The following is a 17,564-nucleotide window of genomic DNA, read 5'->3' as shown; positions in this document are numbered from 1 at the left end:
GTCAGCCAGCTGATTTTTGGCTCACATAGGGGCTCCGGGAGGGCGTTTTTGGCTTTCAGAGAGCCTCCGGGGGCTGGGAGAACCCTCCTCCGGCTCTAGGGAAGTCTTTGGAGCCTGGAGAGGGCGAAACACAAGCCTACTGGGCCCACCAGAAGTTGGAAAACAGGACTTTTCTGGCCTCCAGAGGGCCTCCAGGGGGTGGGGACAGCGGTTTTTGCCCTTCCCAAGGATTGAATTATGGGTGTAGGCACTCATGCATGTGCGATAGCGGGCACACACATTCTTTTGGCACCCAAGGGAAAAAAGGTTCGCCATTACTGCTATATAACCTAGATATGGTTAGAACTGAAGACAAGCAATCTATCCAGGATATATATTGTACAGTTATCACAGAGATTTATGGTGGAGGGTTTTGTCTCAGTAATGTGGAATAACCTATTTCTATCTTGTTCTTGGATGACTCTGTTCTTTCTAATCTTATTTTGTTTCTGTTGTAGTTGCTGATTTTTCATGATCGGTAACAGATATGTAATCTTTGGGGATCTACACTCTAAAAAACAGACAGACGTGAGATTTTATATGAATAAACTGAACTATCTGATTATTTTTTTATTTTTTAATAATTCTCACCTTTTTGTCTCATTTGTAATTACAATTCAGCATTAAATTTGAAGATACCTGGGAGTAAATGCCCAAGCTTTGGACACTTGCAGTACATGCTAAGAATGTAACTTATAATAGATAACATCTGAATTGCTAGAAATCTCAATTTATTTAGGATAGGCATAACGTAAGTACCCAAATCATATTTATATAAGAGTCTAGTGCAAATAGTTTGGACTTTGAAACATTGCTAAACAGAACCATTTTATTTACTCAACACCTTTCACTGACCTAACTTGGCTCCTTTTCGAAGCAAGGTGACTACCACTGATGTATTTCGACATCCAATGGCTCTGTCCAGCGGGCGCATCCCACTATTATCGACATGCTCAATTACGGCTCCCTTCTCCACTAAATACTGCACCTGTAAACAATAAAAATGTAAAGGAATAAAGCTTTTTAAAAAAATCAACAACATTACTTTGTGGTAACTGATGCAACCACTCCATCCTCAATTTGAAACAATACAACCGGGAACAGTTATTTTATATATTTGTTTTGTACATCAGTTTCCTACTGTAACGCTTAGATTACTTGATCATAAAGTGCTCTACAGCTATTTTTCCAGGAAGCATAAGCTTGAAAGAAATGTTCAATTAATATTTCTTAATGTGTTCCATCAAGCTTCAAGAAACCTTTGGCATAACTTAGCTTGCATATTAAAATATTTTCTACAGACAGTTCTTAACCAGTTACATTACGAATAACTATAAAATACCCTAAGTATCTTTTAATACTTTTATACTAGTTCAGAACACAGCGGCTTGAACAATTTTGCTCAAGACTAGACCTGCACCTGTGTCATCTCTTCTGCAGAAGCTGCAGGTACAATTCACAGTGCTGGTTATCACTTTTAAAGCCCTTCATGGCTTAGGGCCAAGTTATTTGAAGGTTCATATCTCCTTTATTATATCCATCCATCCATCCCCAGCAGCGTGGAGAGGCAGGGAATGCTACTGGTTTCATCAATTAGGGGTTGTCATCTAGTGCAGCGTTTTTCAACCAGTGTGCCGCGGCACACTAGTGTGCTGTGAGACATGGTCAGGTGTGCCGCGAAGCTCAGAGAGAGAAAGGAAGGAAGAGAGAAAGAAAGAGAGAGAAAGAAAGAGAGGGAGCGAAGGAGAGAGAGAGAGAAAGACATAGAGGGAGGGAGGGAGAGAGAAAGAGAGCAAAAAAGAGGAAGGAAGGAAGAGAAAGAAAGAGGGATGGAGAGAGAGAGAAAGAGGAAGGGAGAGAAAGAGGGAGGGAGAGAGAAATAGAGCAAAAGGGAGGAAGAGAGATAATTTTTTTGTCCAAACTTTTTTAGCCCCCCCCCCCCCCCGGCTCAATGTGCCCCAGGGTTTCGTAAATGTAAAAAATGTGCCGCGGCTCAAAAAAGGTTGAAAATCACTGATCTAGTGGAACCACAAAAAAGTATCTTCCCAATGATGGCCCCTTTGTTTTGGACCATTCTTCCCCCCCCTCCCAAGATACTGATGGTCCCCATCCTGCTCCTTTTCCAAAAGACTATGAAAACATTGCTTTGTTGATGGGCCTAAGGACAACAAATGGAAATGAAACTAATTAAGTGGCTAATCTAATGGTATTGTTCTGCCACAAGAGGTGAGGGTAGGGGTGTTTTTAATTATATGATGGATCTTTTAAATGTTTAAACATTGTAAGCCATGGGGAATCACCTCTATGTGAGTTGGGCACCTAGAAAAAGGTGTTAGATGAATAAATAGTTCTGCAGCTAGACTGTTGTTACAGGCATCCATGCTATATATGCTATATATCCATGCTATATATGAAAGTGTACAATGTACAAATATATAAAATACAAACTACAAAAATTAATACAGAAGCTATGCTCGACCTCTGGTGAAGCATCTTTTTGCATCTCATCTCTTGAAATCACAACAAACAATGCAATTCTGACATTAGGCAGTAAGCAGGTTATAATGTTATTCCTTTCAATATTTTGATCTGATGGTGTAACATAGCATTTTAATTGGGAAACGAGCAAAATATACACATTTCTAAAGTGCTCCACATTAAATAGCAGTTACATTTAAAAATATGTTAAATGTCTTTCCTGCACCTACAAAAAAGAGCAGTATGAATGTGCTTGAACTGATAAAGGTAACAATAGTTTTACTTGATTTCAGGTAGTGAAATTGACTGAAAAGATAAAATGCATTTGGCTTACAATATCCGAGTCTCCGTAAAATGCTGCAAGATCCAAAGGTGTCCTTCCATTCTTGTCTGTTTGGCTTATTTTGGCATCTTTTTCAACCAAATATTGGACCACACTCTTATGTCCTTTCAGGCAAGCCCAGCTTAATGCTGTCAGGCCTTCCTTGTCCACTAATGAAATATCAGCACCTACATGCAAACAAAACAAAACAAAACATGAGTGAGAAAATGTTTTTTTAAATTTAAATATCACATATGACATTTTTCATTTAAGTGCTTGGCTTTCTCTAGAAAGTTCACAACACACGCTGCTTAATTTCAGCTGGAGTTTTGGTCTTTGCCTGGGTTCATAAAAGTCAATCTATGTTCAGAAATACAACAATAATAACTATCTATATTAGAATAACTGAAAAAATAAGGTCATTTGAAAATAAAAGTTCTGGAGAAGGTATTCATCGTACCTTTAGAGATTAGAAATTCAACAGTGCTCAGATGTCCTTCACAAGACGCCACCATGAGGGGTGTTCTGCTTTGCCTGTCACTTACATTTATATCAGCACCATGTTCCAACAGAAGCTTTGCTATCTGGAAAAATGAAACAACCCCTCATTAGCCCTGCTGCAAAACCATAATGACTGAAAACAAACAAAAATAGGTCCTTCACATGAATATCTGAACCCACATAAACTCTGGCCAGCTGACTGAAACAAATTGAAACCAGTATAGTGTTTCAGAAGTAAAGATGGGACCCAGAAAATGTCTGAGATGTTCCAGAAATAATTATCTGGCAAAATAAGCCTATTTTGGGACAGGCCATCTCAAGGATACACATCCATTTATTATCAGAACCATTGGTCTGCAACTGAGAATACTGAGAGCTTATGCACTGGAGACAAATTCCTTGTGTGTCCAATCATGCTTGTCCAATAAATAATCCTCTTCTCCCCTTTCCTCCTCCCCCTTTCCTAAATAAATTAGTTTTACACATTGGTAGTTACTGTATTTTTCGTACTATAAGACACACCGCTGTATAAGATGTATCAGGTTTCAAAGAGGTAAGTAAGAATTTCGCTGAGGCTTCCCTCGCTGGGAAACCCCACCTCCGGACTTCCGTTGCTAGCCGAAGCGCCCGTTTTTGCACTGGTGGGATTCCCCTGCTGGGATTCCCCTGCAGCATCGCAAAATCTGGAGGTGGGCTTTCCCATGGAGGGGAGCCTCAGGGGAATCCCACCAGCGCGAAAACAGGCACTTCGGCTGGCAACGGAAGTCCGGAGGCAGGGCATCCCAGCGGTGGCGGCAGGTTCGTAAGGTGAAAATAGTTCGGAAGAAGAGGCAAAAAAATCTTAAACTCCGGGTTCATATCTTGAAAAGTTCGTATGACGAGGGGTTCATAAGATGAGGTATCACTGTACAATGATACCTTGTCTTACAAACTTAATTGGTTCCGGGATGAGGTTCTTAAGGTGAAAAGTTTGTAAGATGAAACAATGTTTCCCATAGGAATCAATGGAAAAGCGATTAATCCATGCAAGCCCAAAATTCACCCCTTTTGCCAGCTGAAGCGCCCGTTTTTGTGCTGCTGGGATTCCCCTGAGGCTCCCCTCCATGGGAAACACCACCTCCAGAATTCCGCTGCCAGTGAAGCACCCGTTTTTGCGCTGCTGGGATTCCCCTGCTAGGATTCCCTGCAGCATCACAAAAACACAGAAGTCCAGAGGTGGGGTTTCCCATGTAGGGGAGCCTCAGGGGAATCCCAACAGCGCAAAAATGGGTGCTCCACTGGCAATAGAAGTCCGGAGGCGGGGCATCCCAGCAGTGGCGGTGGGTTTGTAACGTGAAAATAGTTTGTAAGAAGAGGCAAAAAAATCTTAAACCCCAGGTTTGTATCTCGAAAAGATGAGGTATCACTGTATATCTAAACAAAGCCACGGCTTTCATTAATTCATCAGATTACATTTTGATTTCCAAAATGGCTACTTTGAGTTGATATTATGAAATTGTTTTATGCATAACAGTATAGCCCCACCTGCCAGTGCCCCTGACGCACGGCACAGAAAAGCGGAGGTATCCCTCTCTTATTAGGTCTTGTAACTAGAGCCCCGTGTTCAAGTAACAGCTCACACGCTTCCAGTTTTCCTCTCCCAGCAGCAGCAGTCAATGCTAAAAATGAAAGGGGAAAAAAAGGGGACTAGAAACTTTAAGGAAAAAACATAAGAACATTTATGCATTACGGCCACATCGAGCATATCATTAAATAATCACTAAAAGGGAACTTCCCTTTACCCTCAGATTTTAATTATAATTATAGAGAGGAAAATAACTCTGTTTGTATCAGAACTCTCGCCCATATTTTAATATGGTTAATTTGACTCAACCTAAATTTTAAAAATAGGCTTGAACTTTTATCTGAAATACTACAGGATACAAAATGACATGTCATTTGGCATTGGGAATAACTCTAGTTATTTTAGGATTGTGCTAACCCAAGTAGTCTGACAGTTGTATTTATACTTTCTAACTGATCACTTTGGGTAGCGTAAGGCAAGGCTAGTTACCTTAGCAAAAACAGAATGCAGATCTGTCTTCTATCTCAGTAATGCTCATAGTTCTAAGGTCACTTAAGATACAAACACAATGAATCTCAAGTATACCATATTGGGGAAAAAGCAAGGCCGAAGATTAGCTTGCACTGGGGTTAAACAAACAAGTTCCTCTGGGGTAAAAAAAAAAACAACCCCAAAAAACCCAATGCTCAGGAATGCTAACCATTCTAGCTGAAAAATCCCATCTCTATTCTGTCTGATGAATTCTGACTTTAGGAAAAGAAGTTTAAATGAAAATCTAAACAAAAAGCTGATGCAAAATGGAAAATATGAGAGCGACCCATTAGACCAGAGGAATGCTACCACAAATGTTGAAAAAAGTTGGGGTGAAGGAAAGGACATTTTTCAGTTAAATGATTCAAACAACTGAAAGCTCCATATAATGCTGTCTCGTTTGCTTTACTGTATTTCACATGGCATTTCAAATAATCTCCATTTCACAAATGTTGGCTTTTGTGCACAGCTAACTCCTGACACAAAATAAGCAAAACCTATTTATATTTATATTTATTGGATTTGTATGCCGCCCCTCTCCACAGACTTGGGGCAGCTAACAACAATGATAAAAAACAACATGTAACAATCCAATTTAATAAAACAACTAAAAACCCTTATTATAAAAACCAAACATACACACAAACATACCATACATAACTTGTAATGGCCTAGGGGAAGGAATATCCTAACTCCCCCATGCCTGGCGACAAAGGTGGGTCTTGAGTAATTTGTGAAAGACAAGGAGGGTGGGGGCCGTTTTAATTTTGGGGGGGGGTTGATTTCAGAGGGCCGGGGCCACCACAGAGAAGGCTCTTCCCCTGGGGCCCGCCAAACAACATTGTTTGGTCGGCGGGACCCGGAGAAGACCAACTCTGTGGGACCACTGGGATTCGTGCGGTAGAAGGTGGTTCCGGATGTATTCTGGCCCAATGCCATGTAGGGCTTTAAAGGTCATTACCAACACTTTGAATTGTGACCAGAAACTGATCGGCAGGCAGTGCAGGCCACGGAGTGTTGCAGAAACGTGGCCGAATCTAGGAAGCCCCACGATGGCTCTCGCGGCCGCATTCTGCACCATCTGAAGTTTCCGAACACTTTTCAAAGGTAGCCCCATGTAGAGAGCGTTGCAGTAATCAAACCTCGAGGTGATGAGGGCATGAGTGACTGTGAGCAATGACTCCCTGTCCAAATAGGGCCGCAACTGGTGCACCAGGCGAACCTGGGCAAACGCCCTCCTCGCCATAGCTGAAAGATGGAATTTATTGGAATTTAATTTCTAGCATACATTTTTTTCTGGCAAAATAGGATAGTAGCTTTTGCACTACTGAATCTGGCCATGACTGATTCATCTCTTTTGTTTTCCATTCTGACCCCAGAATTCCAGGCAGATATACATGGGGACAAACAGAAATACTAATTAGAATTAAACGTTAAAATGATAAGAAGCTGCATTAACTTCATTTACTTAAATACACTTTCACTGCACACTTTCCACAGAGAAATGGGAAGAGGTTCTGACAAAAGAAGCAAGCAAACTTTAAAATAAACACGCAATGCCATGATACACAAAAAAATGAATTTTCAAGTCTAACACTGTTTCACAGAAGGTAACAGCCTTAAAAGGTTCAGTTCCCTATTAATGCTTATCATGAGTATTAGTACCATGATATAGTCACCTTGACACTACCGTTGCTATCTCTGGGTACACATCACAATCACCAGGTTTTCAATAGTGAATTAAGCTTGATAATTGTGTGTGTTTTTCTCCACCCATTGGTAAGCATTGCTCTAAATCTACACATTTCACACAGCGTTTACAATGTACCATTGTTTGGAAAGGTTTTTTTAAAAAACTTTTAGCATATATACCTGTTTCTCCCCACAAAGTATCTGTTTCATTGATATCAATTTTAGGCTCCTTGTCAATTCTTATCAAAAAACGAATGACCTAAGAGAAGAAAAATGAAAAGGGAGGAAGAGAGAAGGAAAACAGTTGATGAAATCCGTCAAATCATGAGTTTGCTCAACTGTTGCACTTCATTACTATGAACTTGTGTAAACACTAGTTTTCAATTAAAGGACATATTATACATAGATTGTACTGCATTAAATTAACAGCAAAGTTGACACAGTTATAGCTTGTGAATACCTGGTCTTTTTGCCTTTTAGCTTTAAAAATTTCTAAATTAAAACTCCCCAATATTCATCAACTAGGTCAGTGGTTCTCAACCTTCACCACTGACCGTCTTTAAATACCTTTTCTGGCCACAAACTATGACCTTGGACCCCCAAAACTTAACTCAAGATTTAAATCATAACATTTCTTCAAAGGTCTTCGGTGTACTCCCTGTGATGACATTGCCCCCCCCCAAGGAATCCTTGGAGCACAGATTGAGAATCACTGAATTAGATCATCATCAGAAGTTGCCAATAGAGTGTCTCAGAAGACAATGCGTCTATTATTGGTATCTTATTCTCTGCAATGTGCAGCTACAGGAGTACACTGTGCTGCTTCAACGAGTGCTCCTCAAGAGACAAGAGCTTGTAAGAGGCCAATCTAGCATCCGCAATGGACAGCAAACTCTGGCTGCTCCTTGGACCGGACGCTGTTTACCTCTCTGAGACCCAAGTGACAGGAGACAATGGCTGCCTTGTAACAACGGCTGGCGCAAATATACTGAGGCAGAATGCTGATGCTGCGCAAATGCAAGTAGCACTAAACTCCTGCAGCTTCAAGCCATCGCAACTTCTGCCTTGGCCCAATGGAGTCCCCTGCTGCAACAGCACCATTATTTCATTTCAGACGGTGAGGGCTATGCTCCTTTTTGCATGTTTCACCCCCTGCAAAGTTGCACATTGCATGTGCCACCCCCTATGGCAGAGATTTCCAGCCCCACCATGGACCAGTCCTATATTCCAGAGCTGTGGTAGTCACAGGAGTGGCTCTTTAGTCATCCTGGATCAGCTCCTCCACCCGGGTGCAGGAAAGAAAAAGGAAAAGCAAGGAAAAAAGGAAAGGAAGAAGAGGAAAGGAAAGAAGAAAAGGTGGGAAGGGAGAGGAGAGGAGGGACTACAGCTGCAGTTCTGAAATATGGGACTGACTTTCCCAACATCAGCAAGCCACTGCCAAATAAGCTTCATTGTTTTGTAATAATTGCACTAATTTTAATAATTTTGTAACAATTAAAACAACCTTTAAAGTTTTTGTTTTGATTAAATAAGCATTTATGATTTTGTTATAATTAAATAAGCATTCAGAATGTTGTTATATTAAATAGGTGCATTTCATATTAATAAAATTGAAGTTCTCTGATCATTATTTTATAAATGTATTTATCTTTAAAAAAAATCATATTAGTGATTTGTGGGGCTTAAAATTATGAATTAGGGTCCATGGGATTTAAAATTATAAATTTGGTAGTCCAAATCCAGTGATTTATAATTAATAATTATTTATAATTTATGATTTACAATTATGACTTTGGTGGTCCCTGAGGTCCAAAAAAGGTAGGGGACTCCTGCTTTAGAAAGTTCCGCCTAAATCCATGATGGCCTCTTTAGAGATCTTCTAATTTTATAAAAGTTATTTACAACTGTTTCTTCATATCCTGTTTCATCCTTCCTGGATCCTTTTTTCTTTCAGGATTTCAAGCCAATGAAATTAACCTCTCCTCCCTCACAGCTCATCAAAGTCTGCTATGCAGGTATGACTCGGTACTTTTTTTTCTTTTGGGTATTATAAATTCAAAGATAAACACGATCATTTTCTCACAATGTATTCATCACCATTCTTCAACCAATTCCTCCTTCTTGGTGAGGTAAAGTTCAGGGTAGTAGATACTCTTGTGCTTTTTGACCAAGAAATGAACAATAACAGGATTTTTTTGTTACTTCTAATTCTCAGCAATTATATTCCCAGCAGAATTCAATTCAAATTCCCCATTCTCTGGCACAGAAAATCCTCATCCATATAGCCTGCTTGCCCACTGCACTGTTATAAATTCCCATGTCTACTCCCAGGAGATAGATGTCTGACTGAAGGGAAAACCTGTGATATTTGGGTAAGAGGTCACTTCTATGCTAGGGATCTGGGTGTGATTGTGAACTTCAAAGGAATGTCTTATTGAGAAGTCTCTTGGCTCACGAATTGAGAGGACCGATTGCAACAACCCAGTTTAATAGATGCCTGCCTGTGCTTTGTGACCTTTTGCAAAACAAAACAAAAAGCCATTTATGCCCATTAGAGGGTGAACATTTGTTCCCACAATGCTGTCTTTTTTTGAAATGGAATTTTTGGAGCCTGAAGTTTGAATCTTAGGTGCCTCTGATAGGAGGGTTCAATAAAAGTTAACAATTAAGAAGCAGAAAAGAAAAAGTAAAGCATCAGTAAAGAATGATCTTTGCTTTAAAGAAAAAAAGCTGCAAAGATTAAAAAAACAAACAGAAGGGAGGATTGGCAGGACTGTGACGTGGGAAGGTGTGTGTGCGAACCTTTCCCTGAAAACATTTTGTAAGCTCTTTCCATAAAATTCTAAATGAGGCTCAATTTTATAACTTATCTGTGTGAATCAAAAGAGATATCCTGCATGTGTACGCGTACGTACATACAAACATTCACATTAGTCTAAAATATTAACACACTATTTTAGATACATGTTTTGTTTCACTTAAAACAAAAAAAATTAAAGAATCAATCCTTTATTTTTACTGGCTCTTTACAGATAATTTCTTTAAGAAGACTCTACAGCAGGGGTGTCATGCACTGGCCATGCCTATGCCCAGTTTAGCGAAGGGTAAAAAAGTCACGATGTAACACTGTGATGACGTGAGTTTGATACCCCTGCCCTACAGGATCCACTGCTAACCATATAATGAAGGAACACGCAGAAAAGGCAAACCATTTCAATATGAATTGAATCACAAATTGCTAATCACTATCTGGATATTCGGTTCCAATTAAATAGAAGCTTTTCACTTCGTTTGGATTTTATTTTAAAACCAAAAGGAATCTTCTATTTACAGAGGAGTCCCAGTCATGCTTTACTCCACGCAGAGCATAGAGTTCAACATGTTATTAAAAGGGGCAATAAAAATATTACAGATGTTAAAGTGTGCAAGCAGAGGTTAATTTGACAAAATCATAGATGCATCAGCTGAGCTTTTGAGCCCAATATTGCCAATGAAGTAGCTTTAATTACAAACTAAAGTTAGGTTGTCCAGCTAACTGAAACCAAGCCCAAAATCAAAGGCAGTGCTTTTAAAAAGTACCAGTCAAGACTCTTTTGCTGTACCAGCGGTGAAATCTACTTACCTTCCTTACCAGCTCGGAAACACACACTTTCGCCGACAGATGTGCTTTTTCATCCTCTGCGCATGCACAGAAGGCTTTGCGCAGGCACAGAGGGTTTTTAAAAATGGCTACGTCCAGGCGGATGGGCGAAGCCTCACGCGGCCACCACTATCAGTTCTCTGAACCACGGGTGGCCACCACGACCAGAACGCTCAAACAGCAGACCCGGTAGTATGTCACCTCTATGCTGTACATGTTAAAATTATGAGCATCCAAGTTTGGCAGTGATGCAAGCTGGGCTCAGGGTCAATCCAGTATAAGCGAGCCTATTGTATATGCTAACCTGCTTTTTGGTTTCCATTTTACACAAAGACACAATAAATATGGTTCTTTGTATGGGAAAAAACATCTCTTTTTAAAATCTATGAACAGATGTCATGAGCAGTTGGAACAACTTTGAGGAACAAGAAGAAGAGCTGGAACCAAATTAACAGATAAAAGAAATCTGAGTCCAGGCCAGAACTGTAGCCTGAGAAGACATTACTTGTTGTGAGCTGCTCCGAGTCCTCGGAGAGGGGCGGCATACAAATCTAATTAATAATAATAATAATAATAATTATTATTATTATTATTATTATTTTAAAAAATCTAATAAACTATTATTAATAAATTATTATTATTATTATTATTATTAATAATAATAATAATACAAATCTAATAAATTATTATTATTAATTATTATTATAGACAAGAAATTCCCCAATTCAGATAAAGGGAAGAAGGTGTATTTAGACTGGCAAGATTCTGTTACAATGGCTCTAAAATAAAAACAGCCTCCATGACTTTCCTAATCTGGTCTACCCTGAAGGAATGAGAAGAGGCCGTGGAAAACCAAGGGGAGACAAGTTACCTGGCCATGTCCCATGCTTGAAGAGGCAGTCAGAGCCTGCTGAAGAGCCTGCTTCTTTGATAGGGAGCTCTGCTGGTGAGGCGAAGTCTGCCAATCTACGCTGAGCATATATTCGAGAATATCAGAGTGACCTCTTAGAGCACTGTGGACCAAAGCGCATTGGCCCTTTTTGTCCAAATGATCGATCTATTTTAAAGGGAGAAGAAAATGATGCACCAAGCAAAATAATCATCAAAAATAACAATCAAGCTAATAAGCCATTTAAGAGTACATCCCATCAGGAGGAGGACGTCCGAGGCCTTCAAGGACTGTGATTTTGGCATCCCACATATTACAAAACAAAAATACTCTCTTCTCACTCTAATTTTATTATAAGGCCATTTTTAAAAGAGAGTTATTAGAAGGGCTGATGTTTCAAACAAAATTATTTTTCCCCTTTCCCAAATGATTTCAATGTAGTAACTGGGTTAATTATAAACTAGTAGTCTCTGGTTGCTTTTCAGCCACAAGGTACATGCAAAAGGCAAAAATCCAATCACAGGATTTCTTGGCAACCTATCAGTCACAAAAAATTACAGCGTACCGAGAATTATTTACTAGCCAATGTTTCTTTCATAGTATCAACAACATGGAACAGTGTGTCGTAGATCAAAGCAATAATAATAAACAAGTGCTCTAATTTCTTGACTATACACTGATGCTTTAGGAAGCTTAGAGAAAGAAGAAAAGGCAATGGTAACAGCACTATAAAATGACACCTAGTTGGGGGGAGAGGCAACCTGATAATTAGTAATTATTTCTCCTGACTCAAAAGAAACCTTGTAGAAAAGGGGAGGAGGAGATCAAAGCTATGGCAACTTCTAGCTCCTACAAAAATAGCACCGGAGTGCCACGCTATAAACTTTGGGGCATGTTTGCAATGTCAAAACACATAGAAAAAGGATGGGGCTTATGTATCTGTCAAGGTTCCTTCCAAGTAATAATCTCATATCAAGCAAAACTCCGAGGCAGGTGAAGTCCTCAAGCAGGTTTTATCAGAAAGATCATATTGGCACAGATCTGGTGAAAACCGACACTAAAAGTTCCTGTGGTTTTCCACGGGGAAGCATTTTGTTTTGGCTAGGGCACCTCATCTATCTCTATTCCCCCCACCCCACCTCTCAACTCCAGTATGTGTCAGAACTGAAGCGGAAAAATAAATAGGACCTTACTTCAGCCAACTTCAGGGTTGACAGCAGTGGTACTATTCTTTTAAGCATGACCCTTTTTGCTCTCCATAGAGGCAATAGCAATAGCAATAGCATTTAGACTTATATATAGCTTCACAGTGCTTTTACAGCCCTCTCTAAGCAGTTTATAGGATCAGCCTCTTGCCCCCAACAATCTGGGTCCTCATTTTACTCACCTCAGAAGGATGGAAGACTGAGTCGACCTTGAGCCGGTGGTGAGATTTGAACTGCTGAACTACAGCTAGCAGTTATCTGAAGTAGCCCGCAGTGCTGCACTCTAACCACTGTGCCACCCCGGCTACTAGATCAAGCTGATTTTGTAGCATGCATAAGTACATGTCAATATTCTAACTCTCAAGTCTATGGAAAGCACAAGCGTTCTTCATTTATTTTTCTCCTTCTTGCCAAGAATCTACTCTTCCTCAAGGATTCTGCTAATGCTTCTAATTTAATTATTTAATGACTTATAGTACTATTTTAACCATTTCTTGGTACATAAATTCTGAAATAATAAAAATAATTTATCACCAACTCTTAAGATACACTAAATGTTAGAAAAGTAGGGTCATGTGTAGTTGCATTGAGTGGCTTTTAACTTGAATTTCCTCCAAGCAAATTTGCACAAACTTGAGCAGGAGACCAGTTCCCCCCATGGTTACAGTTTTATACATAATTTTTCTATGTTTAATTGACAGAAAGCATATCCTGATGGAGTGCACTCTGGTTATCAACAACGTTGCTGCAACTAAAGCCAGGGTGGGTTTCTCCCGGTTCAGACCAGATCGCCAGAGCAGTTATCGACCCGCTGGTGACATGAAGATGGCATCACAGATCTGGTTCGGTCTGTGCCGGTCCATATGCGTCACCATCTCTTTTTGGGGAACTTTTCGGTGATTTTTAAAAATCTGTTTGGATGGATTCCCTCCATCTTCTCTTTGAAAAAAGCCCTCCCGCTAGGTTAATTCCGACCTTTATTTCTTCACCCAAAGCACAGTTGAGCAGCTTCTCAGCTATGTTTCGGGCTGTAACCACCTTCTGAGCATACGCGGAAGTGAATTTGCAAGAGAGGACACACGTTCGGAAGTTGAGCAAGCACGCGCATGTAAAAAGTCATGATGCGAATTGTTGGTGAAGGCAAGTTGAACCCACCTCTAACTAAAGCACTATGGAGAGGGATATATGTCTAAGTGCCACTGCTACAATTCCAAACATGCAAAGTCTCTTATGAAACTCACCTTTGCTCCTCTTTTGCTAAGAAGCGAAACTATGTGCAAATGGCCTGCAGCTGCTGCACAGCAAAGTGAAGTCATCCCGTTTTCAGAGGCTCCATCAATCAAAGCCCCAAATTCTAGAAGGAGGAGGACCATTTCTTCATGCCCAAGGTGAGACTGCACACACAATATTGGGGCATTGTTGAGGACTTCTGTCCTGTAATTCACATTTGCACCTGCCAGAATCAGCAGACGACTCACCTAGGTTTAAAAAATAAATGAATAAATCACTGTCTCATTTTGATATTATTTTTGAAATTCATTTGATTCTGAATGATAAAGCAGAAAATTGATTCAGGCCACGTGAAGGTCATTCCTTTATTCTGTTAATAAAATATGTAGTTATCCTTGATTACTTTATAGGCATTTCTCAAATTATGACTGCAATTGAGCCCAAAATTTATCTTGCTAAGCAAGACAATTAAGTGAATGTGGCCTCATTTAATGCCTTTTCTTGCCACAGTTATTAAATGAATCATTGTAGTTGCTAAGTTATTAACACGGTTGTTAAATGAATCTGGCTTCCCCACTGACTTTGCTTGTCAGAAAGTTGTAAAAGGTGATATCTTTTTTCTTAATATTAATATTAATTTTTTATTGATTTTTATAATGATAAAATCATACACACTACATATAACACAGTGCTCAGTGATCTGTGCATCCACCACCAGACAACATTCAAACCCCACCACCAAAATAAGGGTATACTTTATATATAGCCTTTTAAACTAAGAATAATATGTTTATTTGCATATTTTAAAGTAATTCCAATTTATTCTTCATAGCTTGGTCTCGAACGTTTATCTCTATCCCATCGTCCCGTCAGTTCTTGCAGTTTATTCTCATTAACCATGGTAAAAGGTGATATCATGTCCCTAGGACACTGCAACGGGCGTAAGTGTCTGAGTTTTGTTTTTGTTTTTTTATTTTTTTTTTTAATTTTAAGCCTACTGAAAGGCCTCAAAAAATTTCCAGACTGTACTATACTGTATTACACTAAATACACTGTACTGTACGTCTGATATGTAAGACAAAGACAAAGTGACTGAATTTTGATCACCCAACCATGAACATGCTCCAACAGTCATAAATGTGGAAAATGGTCACAAGTAACTTTTTCCGGTGAACGGTCACTAAACGTCGAGGACTCCCTGTCTAATCTAAATGCACATTGAAACATGAACGACAATTCAAATGTATACAGAAAAATGACAGCCCAAACCCATCAAAACTATAAGGAGGTTTTTTGCAAATCGATTTAAATAACTTAAAGAGACAGATTGAAATTTTACTACTGCCCTTTATACTTTATAAAACTCAATAGCTTAAAAGGAAAGCAGGAGAAATAAAGGCAGAATAAAATATATTAATTGCCCCTTCTGTTTTTTTTTTTTTAAAGATGAAGACATTCTGCACAATGTTATTTTCTCTCCCTATGCTTTTCCAAAAAACCCCTTGTAATGGGGATGAAGAAGAATTATGTAAACCCAAGTGGCAGGGTGTTTCATGTGCAAAAGGAATAAGAATGATTATGTAAGCTTGCGATGGCGAACCTATCTGAGGGCACACAAAGCACTGCCCTATGTCAGCTCCAGCGCACATGTGTGCACTGGCCAGCTGATTTTAGGCCATCTGGAGGGCAAGCGGGGAGGTCGTTTTCGCCTTCCCCAGGCTTCAGGAAAGCCTCTGGAGCCTGTAGATGGCAAAAAATGGATCCAACAGCCCAACTGGAAGTTCAGAAATGACTCTGGGGGCTTCAATGAGCCCTGTGCGCATTTGGGGGTTGGGTGTGCATGCGCAGGAGAGGGCATAGAATTATGGGTGTGGGCATGCGTGTGCACTTTATCATGTATGTATGCGTCTTTTTGGCACCCAAGCAAAAAAGGTTTGCCATCACTGGTGTAATCTGTTTACGCAATGGCATACAGTCCTCTGTGGTTGCATTATGTTTGGTTTTTAATAAGGGCTTTTAGTAATTTAAATATTAGATTTGTTTTATGCTGTTTCTTGTTATTGTTGTTAGTCGCCCCGAGTCTACGGAGAGGGGCGGCATACAAATCTAATGAATGAATGAATGAATGAATGAATGAATGAATGAGGATCCTATTTATAGTCTGCTGTGCCATTCACTTCACTAAGTGCAGTATCTACTGTCTAGATGGCACTTTATAATCTACAGCAACTAACTGATGTTTCTTTGTGCCTATTCAGCATAAGGTTTAATGCAATCGCTCCAGGTAGTCCTCAACCTATGACCACAATTGAGCCCCAAATATATGTTGCTAAGTGAGATGGTTACAGTAAGTGAATCTTGCTCCATTTTACGACCTTTCTTGCCACAGTTGTTAAATGAATCACTGGAATTGTTAAGTTAGTAACGTAGATGTTAAAGGAATCTCGCTTGCCCATTGACTTTGCTTGTCAGAAAGTCGCAAAAGGTGACACTGGGACGCTGTACTGGTCATAAATATGAACCAGTTGCCAAGTATTCAAATTCTGATCACATGACCATGGAATGCTGCAATGGTTGTAAGTGTGGAAAAGGGTCATAAGCCTCTTTTTTCAGAGATGTAACTTAATGGTCACTAAATAAATAGTGGTTAAGTCCAGGACTACCTGTACATATTAAACAGAGCCAATCTGTTGCATTGATTAAGGCAGTGTTTCCCAACCTTGGCAACTTAAAGATATTTGGACTTCAACTCCCAGAATTCCCCAGCCAGCATTCGCTGGCTGGGGAATTCGGGGAGTTGAAGTCCAGATATCTTCAAGTTGCCAAGGTTGGGAAACACTGGATTAAGGCATCAGGTTAGAAACAAAAAGAATGGAGTTCTAGTCCTGACTTGGGCACAAATCCAGCTGAGTGACCTTGGGCTAGTCACTTTCTCTGAGCCCTAGGAAGAAGACAATGGCAAACTACTTCTGAAAAACCTTGCCAAGAAAACTGCAGAGACTTGTCCATGCGGTCTCCAAGAATCAGACATAATTGAACGGAGGAAAAAGGAGCATATTATAGCATTTTCTGTACAACAGAACCAGAGAGACCAATGGTCTCCCAACATGTTTTAGTAATACCTTCATGTAATATTTATCTGGGACTGCTGCAGTCACAGACTTTAATCTAATTGACTCAGTATGATTTTCCACTTAAACATTACTCTTGAGTAAGCTAATAAACATTAAATGGCAATTCACTGGCAATTTACTCAGTTTACTAACTGCTGCCATTATTACGCTAAATTTAGACTCCTACAGGTTGCGGTTCCTTAGTACAATTGCAAGCTGAGTTGCACTGCATTCTATGGCTCACTGTTAAACAATTACAATGTTATAATTCTTAAAATTATAAATACTACACACAAACACACACACACACAAAAACCTTCTAGTCCTCTAATGGTAGTGTATCAGGCCAAATGACACTAA

General features: G+C 39.7%; 1 protein-coding gene across 3 annotated transcripts in view; it reads right to left on the bottom strand.

Annotated features, from left to right (window-relative positions):
• TANC1 (tetratricopeptide repeat, ankyrin repeat and coiled-coil containing 1) overlaps nucleotides 1-17,564 on the bottom strand; it is a 206,029-nt gene that overhangs the window by 10,795 nt on the left and 177,670 nt on the right. For all 3 annotated transcript variants that reach the window (XM_070731570.1, XM_070731572.1, XM_070731571.1), the window contains exons 16-22: nucleotides 14,103-14,339; nucleotides 11,639-11,824; nucleotides 7,308-7,386; nucleotides 4,865-4,998; nucleotides 3,300-3,423; nucleotides 2,852-3,027; nucleotides 895-1,027 (exon numbers count right to left, since the gene is read on the bottom strand). In XM_070731570.1, coding sequence (XP_070587671.1) covers nucleotides 895-1,027; nucleotides 2,852-3,027; nucleotides 3,300-3,423; nucleotides 4,865-4,998; nucleotides 7,308-7,386; nucleotides 11,639-11,824; nucleotides 14,103-14,339 — 1,069 coding nt within the window. The remainder of the gene's footprint in view (nucleotides 1-894; nucleotides 1,028-2,851; nucleotides 3,028-3,299; nucleotides 3,424-4,864; nucleotides 4,999-7,307; nucleotides 7,387-11,638; nucleotides 11,825-14,102; nucleotides 14,340-17,564) is intronic.

This window comes from Erythrolamprus reginae, chromosome 1, assembly GCF_031021105.1.
Source record: "Erythrolamprus reginae isolate rEryReg1 chromosome 1, rEryReg1.hap1, whole genome shotgun sequence".
Taxonomy (NCBI): Eukaryota; Metazoa; Chordata; class Lepidosauria; order Squamata; family Dipsadidae; genus Erythrolamprus; species Erythrolamprus reginae.
The sequence above is the reverse complement of the archived record's forward strand: the minus strand, read 5'-3'. Positions and strand labels throughout refer to the sequence as shown.